This window comes from Sorex araneus, chromosome 3, assembly GCF_027595985.1.
Source record: "Sorex araneus isolate mSorAra2 chromosome 3, mSorAra2.pri, whole genome shotgun sequence".
Classification (NCBI taxonomy): domain Eukaryota; kingdom Metazoa; phylum Chordata; class Mammalia; order Eulipotyphla; family Soricidae; genus Sorex; species Sorex araneus.
The window spans coordinates 89,644,989-89,668,801 of NC_073304.1; the positions used below are offsets into that span (position 1 = coordinate 89,644,989).

Genomic DNA, 23,813 nt, shown 5'->3' on the forward strand with positions numbered 1-23,813 from the left:
TTATTTCTTCCACCTACAGGTCAATTCCTAAGATTTTCATATATGTCTATAAGTTTATTTTCCAAAATCAGTATAGAAGAGGTTCCATGTTTCACAAAATTCCCTGACATTTCAAGTTTTGACTTCTCTATGAAAAGCAAAGTAGTGCAAGCAGTGGACAGTAATGTTAACACATTATACATAAAGTATTAACATATAACTGGCAGAGAGGGAAAATGTCATAAACTGGAATTACTTTTCCCTTTCTAAGTCTCAATTTCATCATATACAAAATAAAAATGATAATATATATCTCATAGAATTGTTATTTAGTTGAGATTAAATGGGAAAACGTAGGTCTTGAGAGGAGCCAGAGAGATAGTACAATGGGTAGGGCACTTGCCTTGCATGAGGCTGACCCAGTTTGATCTCCGGTATCCCTTATGGTTCCCCCAGCAGTGTCAGATGTGATTCCTGTGTGCAGAACCAGGAGTAACCCCTGAGCATCACCTTGTATTGCTCAAACAAAAAACAAAACAAAAAAAATTTTAACAGTATCTGATTCATAGTTTGGGCCTACTCCATGGTACTCAGTGGCCACTCTCAACAATGCTTGAGGACCATCCATGCTGGGAATTGAACCAGGAATGCAGCAAGGCAGGTACTTTAACCCCTGTACTATCTCTCTGGCCCCCAAAATCGTCAGGATGAAACATTTTTCCCTTTCTCCAAAAATAATCAGGATAACACTTTTTCCCTTAAAGACATAGTTTTCAGGTGATCATCAGCATTTCACAGCTATTTAACAAATAATTTGCTCCAATGTATGTCACTGTCAAGGTGAGCAAGTCATAACACTCAATACAATTTTCTCATATGATTTACCAAACTTAGTGAATGGGAAGATAGGTAATCAAATAATTAAAAATAATATGTATAGGCATGTACAAAGATATAGGTATTGTGGAAATGGGTAAAGCAGTGCTTCTCAACTCAGGGTGGGACTCACTACCATACTGTTTAGAAGATATTTGGCAACTTATGAGATATTTTTTGATTCTAATTACTAGAGATGTTTGTGCTAGTGGGCTCACATCTAGTGGGAGGAGGCCAGAGATACTGATAAATATCATAAAACTGACAGGACAGCCTCCATTACAAAATGTCATCAGGGTTGAGGTTTAGAGGCTGGGATACAACCAGAAAAAAAATATTATTCTAGGTTACTGGAGAGATAGCACCATGAATAGGGCACTTGCTTTGCCTGAGGCTGACCTGGGTTCAATGCCCAGAACAATATATTGAGTTAGAGGAGCATTTACTCTAAGAAAATCCACCTGACTCCATGACAGCTCTTTACAGGTAACTCAGGAGCACAGTCCAGGTTTGTATCTCTATGAGATGAAAAAACAACTACTGAAAAAACAGAAATGAGGCTTTTCTCATCCTGTTTCCTTCCAGGAAGGGTTTTCAGATCTTTCTTACTTTCTCAAGATAGACTTGGGGCTGTTTCAATGGAATGTGAGTTTGTAATATCTATTTAAGCTGGTGTCTCGGCATTTCGATGGGAATAATGAGCATGGGTGAAGTTTTTTCTGATGTTGTAGGTTTACAGGCAAATGATATGTTTTACCTCTTTTATAAGCACCCTCGCCCAGAAATGGCACATACAAACCTTAAGATAAGACTATCACCTCAAATCTAAATGAATCATCTTCTTTCTTCTCCCCCCTCAAAAAAAGGATGGGCAGATAGACCACTCCAAACAAGGTTCTCTTCCTCTTCAGCTAATGATAATCAAAGCAACTGACAAACTGTCACGGAATCATCCAGATTTCATGGGGGCCTTTTACCTTCTCCTTATTTCCTGAACTCTTCTTCCTTCTATCATGCACAGGAGCCATTCTCAACAAAAGAACAGGTCCCAGACTCCTGGCCCTTCTGGGTCTCTTGAGCTACGGTCCAACTGCCAGCCTCTGCCCTCTGGTGGCCCCCAAATGGAGGTGAGATGCTTTTGCTTTTCTCTAAATGGCTCACTTTTCTAGACAGTGTGAAAACTTGATCACAGAGGGGACATGATTTTTAGACTGAAATAAATTCGGGAAATATTGAGCTTGTGTAAGCTATTCTTTTTCAGAACAGGAAATTACTGAGAATAAAGATAAGTAAGGAAGTAATGAAATATACCATAAATTTCTGAGAAAAATTAAACTAAACACTAGCAAAATTTTACTAAAGACTTTTTTAGATTGGAAAATGTATTACATCGATCTTGGCTGCCTCATTATACTATCACATTCTATATTTTATATTTAAGTTAAACATTGGGAGAGGGGGACACACTTAGCAGTGTTTAGGGCTTACTCCTGGCTCTGCACTCAGAGATCACTCTTGGTTGAGACCATATGCAAGGAAAGCACCCTACTTTCCATAAAAATTTAAATTTAAAATTTGAATTTAAGATTTTAAATTTTAAACTTGAGCCAGAGCAATAGTACAGCATGCAAGACACGTGCACGCAGCTAACCCAGGTTCGATCCCTGGCATCCCGTATGGTCCCATGAGACAGTAAGGAGTGATTCCTGAGTGCAGAGCCAGGACTAACCCCTGAGCAATGGGGGTGTGGCCGAAAACAAAACAAAAAAATTTTAACTTGAGTTCCCCTGAACCAGAGAGATAGTACAGTAGTAAGGCACCACAGGAGTGATCCCTAAGTACAGAGCCCAGAGGAAGCCCTGAGCACCTCTTGGTGTAGCTCCCAAACAAAGAAACAAAACAAACAAGTAAACTGAATTCCTTCAAGATCTCTTCAGGGCTAAAACAATGGTAGCTAAAATAAAGGTAATTCTATTCCTTTTTTGTTGTTGTTGCCAGGGAATTAAATCCAGGGTCTCATACATGCGAGGTATGCAGGACACTGAGCCACAACCCCAGCCCTCAAGGTAGTTAAAGTCTCATGAACTTAGCATTTGTTGATTGTTAGATAAAGGAAATTGTTTACTTACTATTAAAAAATAGTAAAATTCAGGATCAGAAAGAGAGTTCAAAATAAAGTTCAAAATAAATAAATAAAAGAACTCAAGGATTGAATGTATACATTGCATGCAGATGGAAGCTGGTTTCAACCTCTGTTACCACATGGTCCCCTGAGCATTGTGGTTGTAAATCCCCAAGCACAGAGCCAGCAGTAGCCCCTGAATGTGACCCAACATCTGTTCCTTCCAAAATAAAAGAAAATAGTGAAATTAACTAAAATTCAACAAGAAAATTTGATACAGGATCACTTATGTTTCAAGTTACCATCATTTCTATCAATTTCCACTTATTATTTTTAAATTAAATTTTTTTTAAATGTGAGGGTCACAAGTGGTCATTCTCAGTAATGTTGAGGGGACCTTGTGGTGTTAGGCATCAAATCTGGGCCTCTCACAAGCAAAACATGTGTTCTAACCCTTTGATTTAGCACTCCCAGCCTATTTCCACTTCTTACAAAGTTTAATTACATGCATATTAATCATTAAAGTCAGGTTCTAATTTTCTCTATAACATGACATTTGCTTATTTATTAATTTGGGGAATCTACAGCCAGGTGTGGATGCTCAGGCCTTACTTCTGGCTCTGTGCTCAGGAATCACTCCTGGTGGTGCTCAGGAGACCATATGGAATGCTGGAGATCAAACCCGGTTGGCCACGTGCAAAGCATGTACTATCGCTCTGGCCCCGACCTTTAGATGTCTTCTAACCATTTCTGTCCTTACTTGTTGAAAGAAACAGAAGTATTGTGTGCATAATTTCTACAGAAAAAGAGGAAATATTGTTGCCATACTTACACATGTATCACTGAAGATGAAGTAAGTAAAAATAGATCTTTTTCCATAACAGTTTTTAAAAAGATGTAATAATGAGCTTCTCATTATTTAAATGATCTGAAAAAGTGAATTAACTGACTTCAGATCTTTTTCAACTTTGATAAGCAACAAGTTCATAATCTTTTCTCTTTATTTTAATTGCAAAGCATGTGTTATTCCACAGAGTTATATCCCTTACTACGTGAAAGGGAGTTGTTTCTGAGCTGATTGTGCCATATGGTTTATCCTCTACATAAAAATTGCCTTTTTCTTACTGTTCTTAATGTTAACTCAAGAAATCGCATATCAGAGTTTCTTAAAAAATTAATTTGTGGCCAGGGAGTGGCTCAAAGTACTGGGGCACATGCTTCATACATTACTTACCCCAAAATGGAATTTCCTTAAAAGTGATATATAATGTTTGGAGGACCAAAGAGATAGTATAATGGGTAGGATGATTACTTTGCATGCAGTTTACCTGGTTCAATCTCTGGTACTCTATATGGTCCCCCAGCATTGCCAGGAATAATCCCTGAGCATAGAACTAAGAGTAAGTCCTGAGTACAGCTGGTGTGGCCCCAAAACAAAACAAAACAAGAAGTGATAAAATGCTTAGAGTGTGGGAGATAGCTCAATTGATTAGCAAGATCCCTAACACCATTTGATTCCTCCACCTCACAAGTTCCTCCAGGAATATCCTTAGAGCAATAACAGATGTGATTCTACACCCTTCCGCACACCCCAATGGCATAATGTCTAACTTAAAAGGTGAAATAAAGTATACATAAAGCACTTTTCCACAATGAATACTCAGTTAATATGAGCTAATATGATGAAAATAAACCCTAGATATTTTGAAAGATAGTACAAGGTTTAAGGTACTTGTCTTGCATGTGGACCCCTGGAATCATATAATATACCTTATATGATTAAGGAACATTAAGAGATGCCTTAAGAAAATCCCTAGGACTAACTCTTGAGCATAAAGCCAGTAATAAACAATCAGCACTGATGGATGTGGCCCAATGCCCACCTCAATAAATGTAGCACTGTCATCCTATTGTTCATTGATTTGCTCAAGCAGGCACCAGTAACATCTCCATTGTGAGACTTGTTACTGTTCTTGGCATATCGAATACGCCCTGGGTAGCTTACCAAGCTCTGCCATGCGGGCGGGATACTCTCGATAGCTTGCCAGGCTGTCCGAGAGGGACAGAGAAATCGAACCCGGGTCGACCTCCCAATAAAATAAATAAAGCAAAATAACTACTTTTTCTAACAGATTATGAAATTCAGGATATCTTGAAAGCCAAGATAACTGACAAAGTTTCCATTGGCAAGATGAATTAACAATAAAGAGACATCAGGCGCATACATGCTGTCCACGCTCACGTAGTGCTTGTGTCCATGTTTTGTGGTCAAGCACATATGGTGCTCGAGCACAATGTCGCCCGCATCTCCCCTCTTGAGATCTGTACTTTCATGCTTTCATATATAATACTGAGATGTGTGCAGGGGTGCGCTCCACCTTTGGAGAAGTCCCCGTTCTCTCTTGAGTGTGTTGTTCTCTCTTTCTCTTCTCTTTCCCCTTCCTCAAAAATCTCCAAATAAAAAAATTTGTAAAGTGACATCAATAATCAATAACACTAATAAAATTTACCCTTTTATAGTATATAATTTCATGCTTGTTTAAGCATATTCACAAGGTTGTACCACCATCATCACTATTGAATTCCACAACCTTTTAATCAACCTATAAAGAAATTCTATACCCACTATCAGTTTTCTCCTTTTCCCAACCCTGGCAACCATTAACATATTTTTCTTTGTTGGTGCTTCAGGGAATCTAACCTAGGGTCTTACATATGCAATATATGAGATATTTGATGCATTTAAAGTTTGCTTCTGGGAGTTGGGAAGTCGATCAGCGGCTTTGCCTTGAAGTCAATCTTCTGCATCCAAAAACAAAAGGAAGAACATTCCTATATAGCATCCACTCCCCCAAAACAGTACATTTACTAGTATTAAAATATGACTGTGGGCTGTTTGGAGGCTGGGGATATACTTCAGTTGTATAGCACTTGCCTTGAATGTGTAAGACCCTAAGTTTAATCCCCAGTAAGCAATAAATAAATAAGAAGACAAATTTTCTCTTAGGTCACCTTCACTTGGCCAGGGTTTCTGGCAAGTTTTATCAGTTTTGTTTGTTTGGGGGCCATACTCAGCAATGTTCCCTGAATTGCTCATGTGATGCTGGTGATCAAACCCAGGGCTCCCACAGGCAAAACATGCACTCCAGTCTCTGGAGCCATCTCCCAGAACCCATAACAGAGTGCATCTAATATAAAATTTTCAGAAGTCTTTATTGGCTTAAAATGCAATTTTTAAAAATATTTATATCTTCCCTAATGGACATACTTTCCTGAGTTTAATCCTCTCTAACCAGATATTAAGAGGGTAGCAACTAGGACTAAATGGGTAGGAACACATGCTTTGCATGTGAAAAATATATTACTGGTACTGCATGGTACCAGAGCACCACTAGGTATGGAAAAAATTTTCTTTAAAAAAGCAAGTAGAGAATAAAGATTATTTTTCTCTTCAGTTTCACAGAACTTCCATTTAGCCTGGTAAAAATTTATTTATTTATTTGGTTGTGGGTCACACCTGGCATATCTCAGGGGCTATCTCTGCTTGGTGCTTGGGGGTTGCTTCCAGCGTGCCTGGGCCCCAAGTGATGCCAGGGATTGAATTCAGGGACTGCTACATGCAAAGCATGCACTCAGCCTGTTGAGCTATTTCTCCAGTCCAAAAAATGGAATACTTTCTTAAAATCTTCTATCACATTTTGTATGTAGTGGTAGAGCTTAAATTAAGAATATGTTACAGTCCTCAGGGTCTATTCCTGGGTCTCTGCTTTACTTTTTAACTCCTGGGAGTGCTCAGGGAACCATATGTGGTGCTAGAGATCAAACCTGGATTGGCTGCATGAATAGCAAGTTCCTTTCCACCTGTACTGTCTCTCTGACCCTTTGTCCTCTAGCCATCTCCTGGGCCCCTGAAAATTAGACTGTTTTTTTACATGTGTCTTTTATTTATTTATTTATTTATTTATTTATTTATTTATTTATTTATTTATTTTTTGCTTTTTGGGTCACACCCGGCGATGCACAGGGGTCACTCCTGGTTCTACACTCAGGAATTACTCCTGGCGGTGCTCAGGGGACCATATGGGATGCTGGGATTCGAACCCGGGTCGGCCGCATGCAAGGCAAACACCCTACCCGCTGTGCTATCGCTCCAGCCCCCACATGTGTCTTTTATACTTCTGAATTTTGACTGCTTAATACTATCTCTTGTTTGTTTGTGGGCCACACCCACTATTACTCAGGAGTTACTTCTGGCTCTGTGCTCAGGAGTGACCCCTGACAGTACTCAGGGAACCAAATATACCAAAGATCTGAACTTGGATGAATAGGAGAAAAGGCAAATGTCACCCCCTGCTATATCTCCAGTCCCAAATGATACTACTTTTATTTTTTATTATTGAAAAATATATTAGCCCAGCAATTCTAGTTCTAGGAATTCTATATTATATATGCTTTTGATGTATAATGATACTCACTGCAATAGTTCTATAATGGCAAAAGATTGGAGATATTCTCAATGCTCAAAAATAGAGGATAGCTTAATAAATTATAGTTCTACAAGTACATTCATTAAAAGGAATAATAAGCAGTCTGGGAAGTAACTTAGTCGTACAGTACATGCTTTCCATGTATGAGGTGCTGGTTTCAATCCCTGGGACCAAAACTAGAATAATACATGTTTTTTTTTGGTTTTGTGCCACACATAGCAGTGCTCAAAGCTTACTCCTGGATCTGTGCTCAGGAATCACTCCTGTCAGGGTTTGTGCAACCATATGTGGTACCAAGAATCAAACTGGGTCTGCTGTGTGTAAGTCAAACATACTACAATATTGATCTGACCAGAATAAAACAATTTTAAATGAAGAAAAAGACTATGTAAAAAAGATCTATATAATATGTTTATGTTTTGATTGCATATGTATAGACTATTTCTGAAAGATACATACAAAAACTGCTAATATTAATTCCTTTTCACTATATATCCCTTTGAAGCATTTTTTATTCTTTTTGATTTTTGGGCCACACCCAGCATGCTCAGGAGTTACTCCTAGCTCTGAATCACTCCTGGTGAGTACAGGGGACCATATGGGATGTTGGGGATCAAACCTGGGTCAGCTGTGTGCAAGGCAAGCACCCTACCCACTGTACTACTGCTCTAGTTCCCCTATGAAAAAGCTTCTGAAGAATTATCATTATTATTATTATTATTACTATTACTATTATTATTATATTTGGGGGCCACTCTGCAGAGTTATAGAGTAAGAGTTTACTTTTTCTTGGCTCTGTGCTCAAGAGATCACTCCTGGTGGGGATTGGGGAGGCCACATGCAGTGTTGGGGATTGAACAAGGGTCAGCTAAATATAAGGCAAGTGCCTTACCCACTATACTATCTCTCCAGTCCCTGAAGCTTTTGGATTTTCATCATATGCAAACATCACCTAATTAAAAAAAAATATTCACATATTGTGTTTTTAAAAGTCCTGCTATGCAAAGAAAGATAAAATAAAGCAAATATGGGTGACAGATATTATACAAGGGCTAAATGCATGCTTTGCATGCCAGAGGGCTTTTGGATCCCTGACATTACATAGACTCCAGACCCATCCCGCCCCTGCCTTGAACACTGCTAGGAGCAATCCTGGAGCACTTCTACGTATGCTACTAATTACTTCTCTCCAAAAAGAACAAAAAATAAAATATTTTTTGGGTTAGGAGTGGAGCAGCTGCATATAGACTGAGTTCACTGCTCAGCACTGTATAGTTTCCAAACACCACCAGGAATGACCCCCAAGTACGGAGCTGGAAGTAGGCCCTGAGCACCTGTGTGTGGTCCCTAAACAAAATTAAAAAGTATTTTGTTCATTATAACATCTTAAAAGGCCAAGAAAAAGGGAAGGGGCGATAAACATAAAATCAGCAAGAAATTTTACCTTAGGAAAAGAGAAATAAACACATATATGTCATATAATGCACGGAACACATCTGATAGCTGACAGTTCCATCTCTTTTTTATAATGGTTCAACCACTAGTTATTAACAAACTTTACATTTCTTTCATGCTACTTTCTATATTTGTGCTACAAATTAAAAAACAACAAACTTTTTAAAAATATTATTTTTATGTATTTATTTAGGTTTGAGGATTGGAGCGATAGCACAGCAGGTAGGGTGTTTGCCTTGCACACAGCCGACCTGGGTTCAATTCCTCCGTCCCTCTCGGAGAACCCGGCAAGCTACCGAGAGTATCCTGCCCACATGGCAGAGCCTGGCAAGCTATCCGTGGCATATTCGATATGTCAAAAACAGTAACAACAAGTCTCACAATGGAGACATTACTGGTGCCCACTCGAGCAAATCAATGAACAACTGGACAACAGTGTTACAGTGCTATTTAGGTTTAGGGTCCAGCAGAACTCAAGACTGACTACTGACTCTGTGCTCAGGGATTACCTCTGGCATAACTCAAGACCCTATGGGGTACCAAGGACTGAACCTGGGTTGACCTGTGCAAGGCAAATATCCGACCCTATAAACTCTGGCCCATAAAAACAAAAAGTTTAAAAAAAAACAAGAATTTTCATTCATTAAAAGAGATCCTTATAAAAGCAAAAGGCCCTTTGAGCTATCTCTTTGACCTTGCTAACCACTGCTGGCTTCTTCTTTCACTTTGTTTTGTTTTGGATCATACCTGGTGGTACTCAAATGAAGCTATTTATGGCTCAATGTTTGGGGTCACCCCTGGTGGTACTGGGGAACCATGTGTTGCTGGGGATCGAACTAGGCCCTTCCACATGCAAGGCATGTGCTCAGCCCATGAACTATCTCTCTTGCCCCTCACAAATACAATGTTAACAAAATGGGCTGGAAAGACAGCTCAACAGGCTAAGCACATGCTTTCCATGCACGTATATTGTTCGATCTCTAGCACCACATGGTCTCTTTATCACCACTGAGAATTATGGAGCACAGAGCTAGAGTAGCCTCCAAGCATTGTCAGGTGTAACCACAAAATAATATAAAATTTAATAAATAAGCCTGCTGCCAGCAGCACAGTCAAAGAGATAACTCCAAGGGGTAGAGTGTATGCAAAATTTCCACAGTGAAGTCCTGGGTTTGATTTCTGGTTCAATCCCTAACACTCTTTGGTCCCCTGAGCACTGCTAAAATGATGCCTGAGCACAAAGCCAAGAGTACTATCTAAACAATGCCAGGTGTGGCCTCGAAACAAATAAATAGGGGCCAGAGAGATAATACAGTGGGTAAGGTACTTGCCTTGCATGAGGCTGACCTGGGTTCTACCCCTGGCATCCCATATGCTCCCCCAAGGACCTCCAGGCAGAGACATGAGCACAGTTGGGTGTGGCCCCAAAAGAATAACAACAAAACTTGAACAAATAAAAGATAGCAGAATATAAGTTCAAAGGAAAACTCCCAACTGATGCAGAAAGAAAGTCAATGGAGGGAAGGATATACAATGAAACACATTTTCCCCCATTGGGTACACTTTTTTTTTTTTGCCTTGGTTCACATTAAAGCTCAAATAAGTTTGGAAATAGAAGATAAAAGTAGAAAACACTTTACACAATGTTTTATAAAACCAGAAGCGATAAAATTAGAAAACACTTTATTGGATTACTTTCAAAAGACAGATTATAGTGCTTTTACTCTGGATGTACCAATTCTCAGTTTCTTTAGGAATGGTGCACACTATTCTGAACTGCTGAAATGGGCAGCATGAAAGAGAAACTCATGTTAGCTCTTCTTTTCCACAGGTACCAACAAGCCTCATCTCTGACAAGGATCTGGAAAGCATAACTGAAATGAGTGATTCCAATTACATGCCCTCTAAAGTGCAGATACAAGACATAACTACAGAGCTACGCTGCCCACTATGTAGTAATTGGTTCCATGATCCACTGATGCTAAATTGTGGTCACAACTTCTGCCAGGCCTGCATCCAAGATTTTTGGAAGCAGCAAACAAGGGATACATTTTGCCCTGAGTGTAAAATGGCATGTCCGTATAGCAGCTGTACCTTCAACCTTGTACTAGAGAAGCTGGTAGAGAAGATCAAGAAGCTACCTTTACTCAAGGGCTGTCCACAATGCCCAGAACATGGAGAGAGCCTGAAACTGTTCAGTAAACCAGATGGGAAACTGATTTGCTTTCAATGTAAAGATGTTCGGCTGTCTGTGGGGCAGTCTAAAGATTTCCTGCAGATCTCTGATGCTGTCCAGTACTTCACGGTGAGTGATCTCTGACCTTTCCTAAGCCTTGAGCAATTCTTTAGGAAAGCTGGGGGAAACTTCTGTGATGTTTATTTTCATGTTTCTGTTTGTTTTGTTTTGTGACCACACCCCACAATGCTCATGATTAGTTCTGGCTCAGCACTCAGGAATTACTCCTGGTGGTGCTCAGGGGTAGAGTTCTGTCTTGTCAGGGTTTAGGTAAATATTAAGGAAATATTAGGTAAATATTAGGCAAATATTTGATTAGGGATAGGGTAGAGAACAGAGTTCCTTTACTGCTACTTTCCCATAAAGAGTGATTCTAGAGGGAGAAAAAAATTGTAAAATATATTGCATTTTCTTGCTGGGGGAAAAGGCAGCTCAGATAGAGAAGGGACCACCAAGTAAAGGGTACTAGGAGGGCCCATTCGGGATGGGAGATGTGGGCTGAATGGAGACTATAGACTAAACATAATGGCCACTTAATACCTCTACTGCAAACCACAATACCCGAAAGGAGAGAGAGAGTAAAAGGGAATGCCCTGCCACAGAGGTGGGGTGAGGTGCGGGGAGGACTGAGTGGGGCTGTTGGGAGGATGCTGGGACCATTGGTGGTGGAAAATGGGCACTGGTGGAGGGATGAGCACTCAACCATTGTATGACTGAAACAAAGCACGAAAGTTTGTAAGTCTGTAACTGTACTTCACGGTGACTCACTAATAAAAAATTAAAAATATATATATTGCATTTTCTGAGAACACTGAATTTTCTTATTATCATCTGCATTAAAGGATTGAGACGGGACAAGAAACTAAACCTTACAGGGCCAAATTGATAGTATAGTGGGTAGGGCATTTGCCTTGCATGTAGCCAACTGAACTGGGTTCAATCCCCAGGATCCATATAGTCCCCCCAAGTTCATCCAGGAGTAGTTTTTGAATACAGAGCCAGGAGTAACCCCTGAGCATTTCTGGGTGTGACCAAAAATAAAAAGAAAAGAAAAGAAAAGAAAAAGAAGATAAACTATTGAGAGCTAAGCTGGTCACATTTGTTTTTAGAGAAGTTTAGAGAAAATTCAATAGGGGATATATGATGAAAACTTGAGCCAAGTCATTTGGATTTGGATTTGGAAAGGCAGAAGAGAGAAAATGCATATTGCAAGTGAGAACAATGTTAAGTAAAAGTATAGATCAGGGGCAAAAATGATAGTACAGCAGGTAGGGAATTTGCCTTGCACGCGGCCAACCCAGGTTCAATTCCCAGCATCCCATATGGTCCCCTGAGCAGGGCCGGGGGTAATTCCTGAGTTCAGAGCCAGGAGTGACCCCTGAGCATCCCTGGGTGTTACCCACCCCAAAAAAGCAAAAAAAAAGTATAGAATTGTATTAACCTTCTTAAGACCTCTGTCATTAGCTAGTAAGAGGGAAAAACACTTCTCGGTAGCTTATAATTTTCTTCACAACTCTTAGAAGAGATAGAATCTATAATAAAAAAAAGAAAATAATTTTGCAGGGAGAGCACACTCTACCTCTCATGCATGGGCTCTGGAAGAGGGGTTGCTTTTGACCTTTATCTACTAAATCAGTATCAGTTAATTCTATGTGGTTTTTTCAGGAGGAGCTTGCCATTCTTCAGGATCAACTGGAGGAAAACTTCAAAGAGCTTCAGTCTCTGAGAAACAAGCAGAAAGATGTTATTGTTGCTTTCAAGGTGAGAAGCAGAGTAGAAGGGTTTTGAGTTGGAACTAAAATACACCTTCCATGTAACTTCATTTATGGGGGTGGGTATATGTAACATATATGTGGATATACATTGTATATAGGCAACTGACCTATATAATTTGAAAACAAGCATTGTAGAGTGAAAGGGAATATGAAAATGGAATGGGTTCCCAACAGATATAACAGAGAGAGCAGATTCACCTTTCCCTCAATATGGTGACCCATTTGATGGTTTATTCTCTGGTGACTGCTATGAGGTTGTGATCTGTTTGGAATATTTTATCTTTGGAAAAAACAAAATTTTTCAGAAAAACCTAGAGTACTATGGGTAGACAACCAGGCCACTTCTGATTCAATCTAGCTTCTTCCAAGTGAAATAATAATTTTTATTTATTATTTCAATTTGATATTTGATATTTCAATTTGAGAAGATTTCTAGGAAAATATTAATGGTTAGGAGCTTGGAAAATAAGTACTTAGGATAGGGAGTTAACTTGGGTATATTTTCATTTCATCATTAACTATTCTATGGAGAAGAGTATTCTCTTGTATTTGGCATCTATCCAGAATAAAAAAATATGTACAGTGAAGGAAATAAGTATAGATAAAAATAACAATTTCTTCAAAGACTCTTGCTCATTTTATAAGAGTTCCTAGTTCAGTTATTGCAGTAAATTTCATTCAACAATATTAAATAGGTTAGGCATACCAATACTATCTTCAACTAGAAAGAGAAAAGGATGTGTATTAAATAATCACATAAATAATAACAAAATAATAATTGATAATTACTATAAATATGTAGAATGCTATGGGAGCATGTAAATGATAAGCAATATCTAGATATAGGAGGGGGCAGGTATTATCTGAAAAAGTCACTATTAAAAATTGAGAACAAAAGGGATAAGTAACAGTAAGTTAACTGGGTGAGGAGAATACTAAGTAAATTGAATGGAGAAGAATATTCTATGAAAAGGAAAGAATCATATGGCAAAATTCTCTATAGGAAGTAAGCTGTTAGGTGAAACAAAGAGCTGGGTCATATTAGACAAGATGAAACTAAAGACATAAATATGAGTCCAAGTCTTTTTTTTTTCTTTTTTGGTCACACCCAGCGATGCACAGGGGTTACTCCTGGCTCATGCACTCAGGAATTACTCCTGGCGGTTCTCGAGGGGCCATATGAAATGCTGGGAATCGAACCCAGGCCACATGCAAGGCAAATGCCCTACCCACTGTGCTATCACTCCAGAATATTAGCAATTCTGAACTTCATACTTTGAATTTATATTATTTACATTATAGGATTTAAACAGGACATGGTTTTATTTTAATAAAAAATATGTCAGGTAGTTATATGGAGAAAGGTTTGGAGAGAAATAATGACAAAGATAACAACTGGAAGATTATTTACAATGATCCAACAGAATGATGGTTGCAGCTTGAATGAGAGAGGCAGAAGAAACGGAAAAAGTAAAATTTCGCATATACTTTAGAGATAAAAATTATCTAGATGTATGGGTCCAGAGTGATAGTACAGCAGATAGGGTGCTTGTCTTGCACAGTCGACCCAAATTTGATCCCTGGCACCCTATACGGTCCCCCAAGCCCACCACTGTGTGCAAAGCCAGGAGTAAATCCTGAGAAGTGCTGAGTGTCTCTCCAATATGGTGTCCCCAACACCCACCTGCCAAATTATCTAGGGGATGTAATTCAGTGGTAGAGCATCTATCGTGCATGAGTAAGGCCCTGGGTTTGACACCAGAAACTGTGAAAATTTTTATTTGTATATTGTAACATTTCATGGAAGGGATGAGAGATGTCGGATAGACAGTTGAATATAGAAATGTGGAGCCCCCCAAAAAAGAAGAAATGTGGAACCCAGAAATTAGTGTAGGCTGAAAATTAGATGTCAGCTACTGGCAATATTTAAAGCTATAGGAGAAGGAATATTTCCTAGAAAGCAAATGCAGAACAAGAAGACAGGAAGCCAAGGATATATTAAGTAACTAATTTTGGAGGTTAGAGAAGATTAAAAAAACATTAAAACTGAGAAATAGTGATTGAAATAGGTAAAAAAGAAAACTGGAAATGGGTGAGAGAGAATAAAAACAATTTTAAGAGTGTATTCATCATGATGGGCTGGAGTGATAGCACAGTGGGTAGGGCGTTTGCCTTGCACACGGCCGATCCGGATTCGATTCCTCTGCCCCTCTCAGAGAGCCTGGCAAGCTACCAAGAGTATCTCGCCCACACGGCAGAGCCTGGCAAGCTACCCCTGGCATATTTGATATGCCAAAAATAGTAACAAGTCTCACGATGGAGACGTTACTGGTGCCCGCTTGAGCAACAGGATGATAGTGATACAGTGATTCATAAAGATAGATCATAGAGTTAAAGTTAAAGTTAGGTAAGAGTGAATATGAAGTTGGTAAAGGGAAATGGAGTAGTCAATGAATAGGTTTCAATAAGATTCAATATTTGTTGCCAGAAGGACATGGGAGGAGGAACCATAAGTAATTTTAGAGATGGTGCATTACTGGGGATGACAAAATCTCCAATATGACTAAGAGAACAATTAAATGAAAATCACTAGAAATGAGGAAGATGAGGAACTGAGAAACTAGGAATGTCAGATGGTTCACCAATAAGAATGTTGTAGCCACCTGAGAAATGAGCTGCAAGTGTAGCAGTCGTTAATGTCAGCACTTCCCCCATTGTCCATCTTCTACTTCTAGATTGTCTTAGCAGCAGGAGTGGCAACCCTTCTGGTTTAATTTCAAATAAGAACAGTTTTCCTAGCTTCTCTATGGTCCCAGTCTAATAGCATCAGTTGTACTTCCAGGGAGGGAGGGTATCATTCATTGTAGAAAGTTTGAGTAACCCCACAGTTTCATTTTATATGACATGGTTATCGTATCAGTATAGCAATAGGAACCCAGAGACCACTTTTACTATTTCATCCTGAACTACTGAACTAGAAAAACTAGAATAATTATTCCCCCAAGGGCTTATTTGGGGGAAAATTTGTAAATCAGTAAATTTGATTTACAAAATCAAATTTAGTAAATTTGATTGTGATATTCAGCAGCCACTTGCATGGAATTTCCCCTAACGATATTACTCAGGATGCAGGAGGACTAATACTATGGGCTCCCTTCCCCAAGTACTAGTCTCAGTAATTACCATCATGATGATCATGGAGGTTTCCAGGAAAACAAGAAGCAACTGCAGCAACACATCTCCTCGGAGTTTCTAAAGCTGCATCAGTTCCTGCACAGCAGAGAAAAAGACCTTCTAAATGATCTCCAAGACGAGGGGAAAGCCTTGAATGAAGAGATGGAGTTGAATTTGAACCAGCTTCAGGAACAGTGTGTACTAGCTAAGGAGATGTTGATGAGTATCCAGACACGGATGGAACAGCAGAACTCCTTTGACTTTCTCAAAGTAAGTCTCATACCAGTGTAATTTATGAGTACGTTAGAGGTAGGAAAACAGGACTGGAAATGATGTAGAAGATGTTCTCTACCAGATAGGAGAAAGTACTGCTATGTTTTTAAGTTCTGTGGAGGAAACCTGGAGACTACTTTTACATGTTTAGCAAAAAGTTTTACTATTACTCTTCCAGAAAAGATAATATAATTCCTTTAATGAAATTATATATTATTTCTCTGAAGCTTCTCAAAACAAAATTACTGCACCCTAAGTTGATTTTTTTCCCTTGTTTTTTGGGTCACACCCAGCAATACTCAGGGATTACTCATGGCAGTGCTTGGGGGACCAGATGGGATGCCAGGGTTCGAACCCTGGTCAGCTGTGTGCAAGGCAAGCACTCCATCTGCTGTACTTCTGTACTGACTTCTACAACTTAAGTTGAAATTTTGACTGTCAGCATTTATGAATTGACATGTTGGAAGAAGTGTTTGTAAACTGTAAATATCTGTTATGAAACTTCATCTTAAAGGCGTTAGTTACTGCATTAGCCCTCAGAAGCTTAAAAAGGAAAGTGGCCTTGGGCATAGACAATCTATTATGTATTTCTCCAAAGATTATGTGATATTTAAGGGATAAACAACCTTATTTTATCTCGTCTCCTGTAAAAAAATTTTTTAAATCAAGGTAATATTAGTTTATAAATACCAGAACAAAGTAAGATTTGTGTTAGATGAAGGATGCAGATCAGAAAAGGCATATGATTGGGACTTGCCTTACACAGGGCCAACCTGGGTTAAATTCCTGATATCTCATATGGTCTCCAAGCCCACCAGGATAATTCCTGAATGCAGAGCCAGAAGTAACTCCTGAAAAATCAGTGGGCGTGACCTCCCATCCACCCAAACAACAAACAAAAAAGGCATATGAAAGATAAAAGCAGATGGTGGTAATGGGGGTGGGGGGAGCCATCTGCAAAGGATCCAAGTATTGTGATAAGATTCCAGTGATGGACAGTATTACCAAAGAAATTCCTAAATTTGAGAAATAGATATCTGACTTATTTTTTCTTTCATCTTTTAGGACATTGCATCTCTTCTGGATAGGTAAGTGTTTCCCTATGATATTAATAGCTTTCTGTCAGCTCAAGAAGGAAATCCAGGGATAAATGATTTATGTTACCTGCAGATTGGAGCAAGGAATGAAAGTTCTGACATCCAGAGAGCTTATCTCCAAGAAGCTGAACCCAGGACTGTTCAAGGGTCCCATCCAGTATATGATATGGAAGGAAATGCAGTCTATCCTGTCTCCAGGTATCAGTAGGGAGTGGCTGTTGGTTTCTGGGACTCAACCAATTTTCATGGATGGAATTTTTTTTCTATAGCCCTAAATAAGTATGGGGGGAAGCTTGAGGGAGGGTTAATTCACATGACTAAATTTCTTCTCATACCATGGCCAAAGAATTTATGACTATACTGGCAGACAGATAAAGTCTGGTGCCAGAATTACTTAGCCTTACTTTGGTTGTTCTCTCAAATGTGAGCCACCAATATTTCACTCTGACTTGTTCAATCAGTTGAATAAATCTTTGGTGCTTCTCAACCCTATAGGAGAATATACATCCTATTTCTGTGTAACAGAGTCTTTTGTGTTTGAAGTTTATAAGATTTAAGTATAATATCTTAGGAGATTGGTGTGGGTGGTGGTGGCAGGGGTTAAACCCAGGGCCTCATACATGTAAAGCACACACTCTACCACTGAGGTACATGCCCAGTTTTTAGATACTGTTTAAAGACCTTCAGTACTTCAAAAGAAAACTAACAATAGATATGCCTAAGAACTACAATGATTTTTTTGTCATCCTGCAGTTGTAAAAGACTGAACAAAACGAAAGCATTCAAGTGGCATTTCAAGAAACTAGAGTCTTAAACAAACAAACAAAAACCTTTTGGGGGGTGGGGGGAAAGCAATAGTATAGCAGTAGGGCATTTACTACCGCATACCCAGTGATACACAGGGTATATTCTTGGCCCTATGCTCAAAGGTCACTCTTTGCAGTGCTTGTGGGACCATTTGGGGTTCTGGGAGATCAAACCAGGGTCATCAGGTCACAGTAAGGCAAGCTCATTAATCCTTTGCACAATATATCCAGACCAAAACAAAAATCTTTATAGAAATAGAGGCCAGGAATGTGGCCCAGGGGAACATGCAGAGTATTTTCCCTGTATGTGTGAAGCCCTGGGTTCAATTCCTGACACCACTAAAAGCAAATTCTTTAAAAGTTCTAAATAAAAATTTTTTTTGGGGGGGTGAGGGAGAGGAAGAGGGTAGAATTGTGCCACATCCAGCCTTTTTCAGATGTTCTTCCTGGCTCTGTGCTCAGGAGTACTCATAGTGGTGCTCAGACCATATGAAGTGTAGGAGATTGGATTTTAAACAGGGTTGTGGCCACTATAACTACAGACTAAGTGTTGTTTCTCCTTTCAGTTTATTCATTTTACTTCACATATTTTGAAGCTCTATTGTTAAGTGAATACACAGAATTGCTGTGAACTTTTATATGAAAGAAGAGGTTTGGGTTGTACTTATTAATGCTCAGGGCTCATTTCTGGCTCTGCTTTTGGCAATCACTTCTGGGGTTGTTCAGGGACCATATACAGTGCCAAGGATTGAACTGGGATTGGCTATATGCAAGGCAAGGCCTTAATCCCTGTACTATCTCTCTGGTCCATGTTTTGAACTCTTGATTAAGTAAATAAAAAAATAATAAAATATCCCTCTTTTGGGGTGGAATGATAGGACAGTGGGTAGGGCGTTTTCCTTGCATGTGACTACTTGGGTTTAATCCCCAGCACTCCACGTAGGTCCCCCTAAGCTTGAGAGAAATGATCCCTGAGCCAGGAATAAGCTCTGTACATGTTAGATATGATCCCTAAAACAAATACAAAACCAAACCAAAAAGAAAAACAAAACCCTCTTGTCTAATTAGTATTTCCCTGGCTGTCTTTAAATTGGTATCTGTATAATCATACAAGTCTCATGCTCTGTCCCTTCAAGCTATTTCCTTGGTTCTAAGTCTTTCACAGAATCAGTGGGTGAAGAGCACACCAGCTGTCAGTACCATTGGCAGACTTAGTTGTGCTAGGGAGGACCAAGACTAGAAGAAATAGGGTTAGAGAAATAGCTCAACAGGCATATGCACTGCAAGCGGAAGACTTAGGTTCAATTCCCAGCTTCCTATAGTAACCTTAAGCACCACCCATAACAAACCCGGAGCCAGGAGTACTTCCTGAGCACTACCAGATGTGCTCGCAAAAGAAGATAGAAATAATCCATCTTCCAGACAGATATCAAGGACTCTGTTATCAGAAGATACTAAGCTCTGAAACAATAGCAACAACAGGACCCCAAAACTTGAATATTTGTTGGAGGTCCCCATTCTTCTAGCATGCAAAGCATACACACGAATCCTTAGAGGTACCTCTCTGGCCCCAGATTACTGATTTTTAAGGCTAGTGTGAGCTGGAATGGCTGAATACCCAGACACTTTGTCTATACAGTTAATCAACATTTTACTCAACTTAAATAAGCAAAAGCTCAAATAATGTAAAAGCATGGACCATAAGAAAAAAAGATTATTTAGGTACAAAGAAGGAAAATGTAAGGATCCTGAAGTAGAAATGAGCATGGTATATTCTAGAAATAGTCATTCAAGAGGCAACTTGGTATAGTCAGTTGCTTCCACATGAATGAGAGAGTAGTATGGTAGGAAATAAGTCTGAGATGGATAAACCATATAGACCTTGTTTTCTCTGTAAGGATTAATCCTAGATGTGATGAGAAACCTGAGAGTGTTAAGTAAAACTAGATGATCTCACTCATATCACAGGCAGAATAGTATGGAAAGGGGAGAGAATATTTAGCTGGCATGGAAAAATCCAGGATTCTTCATAGTCTTTTGTTGCAAACTGAAGTCCTTGGGATGTCATGAAAAGGACTCGGATTTATTTTAATTTATTGAGTCACCGTGAGAACAGTTACAAAGCTTTCCAGTTTAAGTCTTGGTCATACAATGATAAAACACCCATCCCTTCACAGGTGCACATTTTCTACCACCAAGAACTCCAGTATACCCCCCATCCCACCCCTCCCCCTGTCTGTGTGGCAGAAGATTTCCACTTTACTCTCTCTCCACTTTGATCATATTCAGTAGTTTGACAACAGACCCACCATTATTATTTGGAATTTTCCCCAACAATCAGACCTGCTGAAAAGTCATCATTAGATAATTTGTTTTCTATTGCTGATTATGAAGAGTATATGATGTCACACGGCCGATTTTGGGTTTCTGATATTTTAGTAACAAGTCTGGAGGGATTTCTGCCAAAAGCCGCTGGGTTCCGAAATTGGTTTGGTGCCTCTGGGATCATGTCTGTTCAGGAGCCAGAGGAGCCATTTGTTCAGATTTTTTTTAAAGGAAGAGAAAGTTGGATTGGATTTGGCCTCACTTCCTATTATAAATAAATTCATTAACAAATCTATACATATATGTTCCATGAAGTGAACACACATAATTGTAATGCTCTCTTTACCAAATTTTGGATCAAGATTCCATGATCTCACACCTAGAGTTTGTGTTATCTTCTTGCTGATCATCTTTCAACCCCTCTTCATGTAGAACTTCCTTTTGATACTGTCTAAATTATAATGTCATTTATCTAAATCAATATTTCTTGAACTGCTTGTGATGAAGGGCTGCTTTAAAAAAATCTCAACCAGTCATGGATTTGTACTTGTAGAAACCATAACCACTTGTAAATGAGGAAATTTTAAAACAAATATTACAAAGTGCTAGCCTATTTTTTAAATTATTAGATCCAACTGAAATTTATCAGATTGCTATGAAAGAACCCAAGAGTTTACTCTCATTTTCCATACTATATTGTCTCTGATAGCTAACCACTCAGTATTTGGATGACATTTTTATTAGAAATATCACAAACTACTCAAGATCTCAAAAGCACTATTATTTACTAAGCTATAATCACTGTGCTCTAATTTTTGTGCCAGTTTACTTAGCTTTATCAGTCTCTAACATATCCCTTCTGGTTTTGCTTAGGTTTACTCAAAATATCTTAAATATATACAACTAAAATCCTCTTTTTAGAAAGATTTCTAAGGACATATCTACCTGATATTTATCCTATCACATTTATATTTTCTTACACTTATCAATGCAGTTTTCTCTATTAGAACATAAATTGCTTTTAGACAAAGTCTGCATTTTTACTACAAATATAAACTATCTAGAATACAGACATGTAGATACCAAAACAATAAAGAGTATGAGTAATTATTTGCCTAATCATATTATGTGCCAGGCTGGAGCGATAGCACAGTGGTAGGGCGTTCACCTTGCACGCGGCTGACCCGTGTTCATTACTCTGCCCCTCTCGGAGAGCCCAGCAAGCTACCAAGAGTATCGTGCCCACACGGCAGAACCTGGAAAGCTACCTGTGGTGTATTCGATATGCCAAAAACAGTGACAATAAGTCTCACAATGAAATGTTACTGGTGCCCGCTTGAGCAACTCAATGAGCAACGGGATGACTGTGACTGTGACTGTGACTGTGATATATATGCCTTGGGAGATATGAAGTACGGATGTTTATGTAAATACTGTCTTACATGATGATATTTTGAATCCACCTATTTTATACTCTACTTTCTCTTCTTATCTTCTTACTAGGCCTATCTGCATTAACTCTGGACCCTAAAACAGCTCACCCAAATCTAGTGCTGTCCAAAAACCGAACCAGTGTGTGGCACGATGACATTAAGCGGGTAATGCCTGACGATCCTGAGAGGTTTGATTCAAGTGTGGCTGTGCTGGGTTCAAAAGGATTCACATCTGGAAAGTGGTATTGGGAAGTAGAAGTAGCAAAGAAAACAAAATGGACAATTGGAGTTGTCAGAGAATCCATCATTCGGAAGGGCAGCTGCCCTCTAACTCCTGAGCAAGGATTCTGGCTTTTAAGACTAAGAAATCAAAATGACCTAAAGGCTCTAGATTTGCCTTCTTGCATTCTGAATCTGACTAACAATCTTGACAAAGTGGGCATATATTTGGATTATGAAGGAGGGCAGGTATCTTTCTACGATGCTAAAACCATGGCCCACATTTACACCTTCAATAGCACTTTTACGGAGAAACTTTATCCCTATTTCTGCCCATGCCTTAACGATGGTGGAGAGAATAAAGAACCATTGCATCTCTCACAACCGCAGTAGTCACACTATTGTATAAACTCACAATTTAATTGTGTAACTTAAAGAATTATTAAAATAGTGTACCAGTCTCACTGGTTTGTTTTTCCAAGTTTTGGGGAATAATGCATGAGGATTCATAAACTGAATCCCATTCTGTGTACTAAGAACATTTCACTGGAGTCTTTCAAGATGTCATTCTAACACAAGCACGAAAATGGGTAAATTTGTAACTGTACCCTCACGGTGACTCACTAATTAAAAAAAAATAAATTTTTAAAAAAAGATGTTATTCTAATTCACTGGAATTTTCTGTCATGGCAGTGTTATAGCAGTCATCATGCTATTGTGACTAGACCAGACTATAACTTGAGTTTGTAAGCCCTTTTAAATCATGCCTAGTAATTATCTAAAACTACTATTATTTTCCAATGTGATGACTCTTTGTAGAGGAATTTTCAGATGTATTCTCATCTTTCTATTTAATTATTATTTAGTATTAATTTTGGACACATTTTGTAGAGTTGTTAATCCAAGTAAAGAGATTTTACTTGTATTTTCAAAAGATATAAGAAAAATAGCATATGGTCTGGTATAAAGAACTACTCCCTCGCGTGAGGGATGTGTGTTCGCAGGATCTCCAGGGAGCTCTCTCACCACCTGCATTCGGTGCTCTCAAGCCCCTGTGTATGGACAGGATCGGGACGGCAGTAGGCAATGGGCAGGCGAAGGAAGAACGAGGATCAGGCTGATTGCTGATTAGTTACCGTTTATTCAATCTCTCGTCTCTCTCATCTCACGGCATTCTTCCTTGCTTGCCCCTCATTTCTCCATCCTAGTTCTCTGGATTCTGCCCTCTGGATTCAGATTCTGTATTCAGACTCTCACTGCTTCTCTTGGATTCTGCCTCCCACTAGTCTTGGATTCTGACCCCTCTAGCTACTTCTCTTAGATTCTGCCTCCCCGGACTTCTCCTCTACCCCTATTTATATCTCTCCACCTTGCCCTCTGGGCCCAAGCTCCACCTGGTCTGGAAGCAAAAGCAATGTAAGAAAGCCCTTCCTGATGGCCTGTGAACAAAGTACCACTTAAGGTGTTTTTCTCCTTTTTTTTTTTCTTTTTGGGTCACACCCAGCGATGCACAGGTGTCTCTCCTGGCTCTCTGTACTCAGGAATTACTCCTGGTG

General features: G+C 39.2%; 1 protein-coding gene across 1 annotated transcript; it reads left to right on the plus strand.

The window, feature by feature from the left end:
- Positions 1-801: 801 nt before the first annotated feature.
- Positions 802-22,650, plus strand: TRIM69 (tripartite motif containing 69). Its single transcript, XM_012932971.2, has 7 exons — positions 802-819; positions 10,751-11,224; positions 12,821-12,916; positions 16,141-16,374; positions 17,443-17,465; positions 17,548-17,672; positions 22,109-22,650. Exons 1-7 carry the CDS (start codon positions 802-804, stop codon positions 22,648-22,650), a joined length of 1,512 nt encoding a protein of 503 aa, XP_012788425.2.
- Positions 22,651-23,813: the final 1,163 nt, after the last annotated feature.

Excerpts from the sequence above, each read along its gene's own strand:
- TRIM69 (XM_012932971.2), top strand. Across the intron at positions 16,375-17,442 it reads ACTCCTTTGACTTTCTCAAA|GACATTGCATCTCTTCTGGA; the intron begins GTAAGTCTCATA and ends TTCATCTTTTAG. Across the intron at positions 17,466-17,547 it reads ATTGCATCTCTTCTGGATAG|ATTGGAGCAAGGAATGAAAG; the intron begins GTAAGTGTTTCC and ends TGTTACCTGCAG.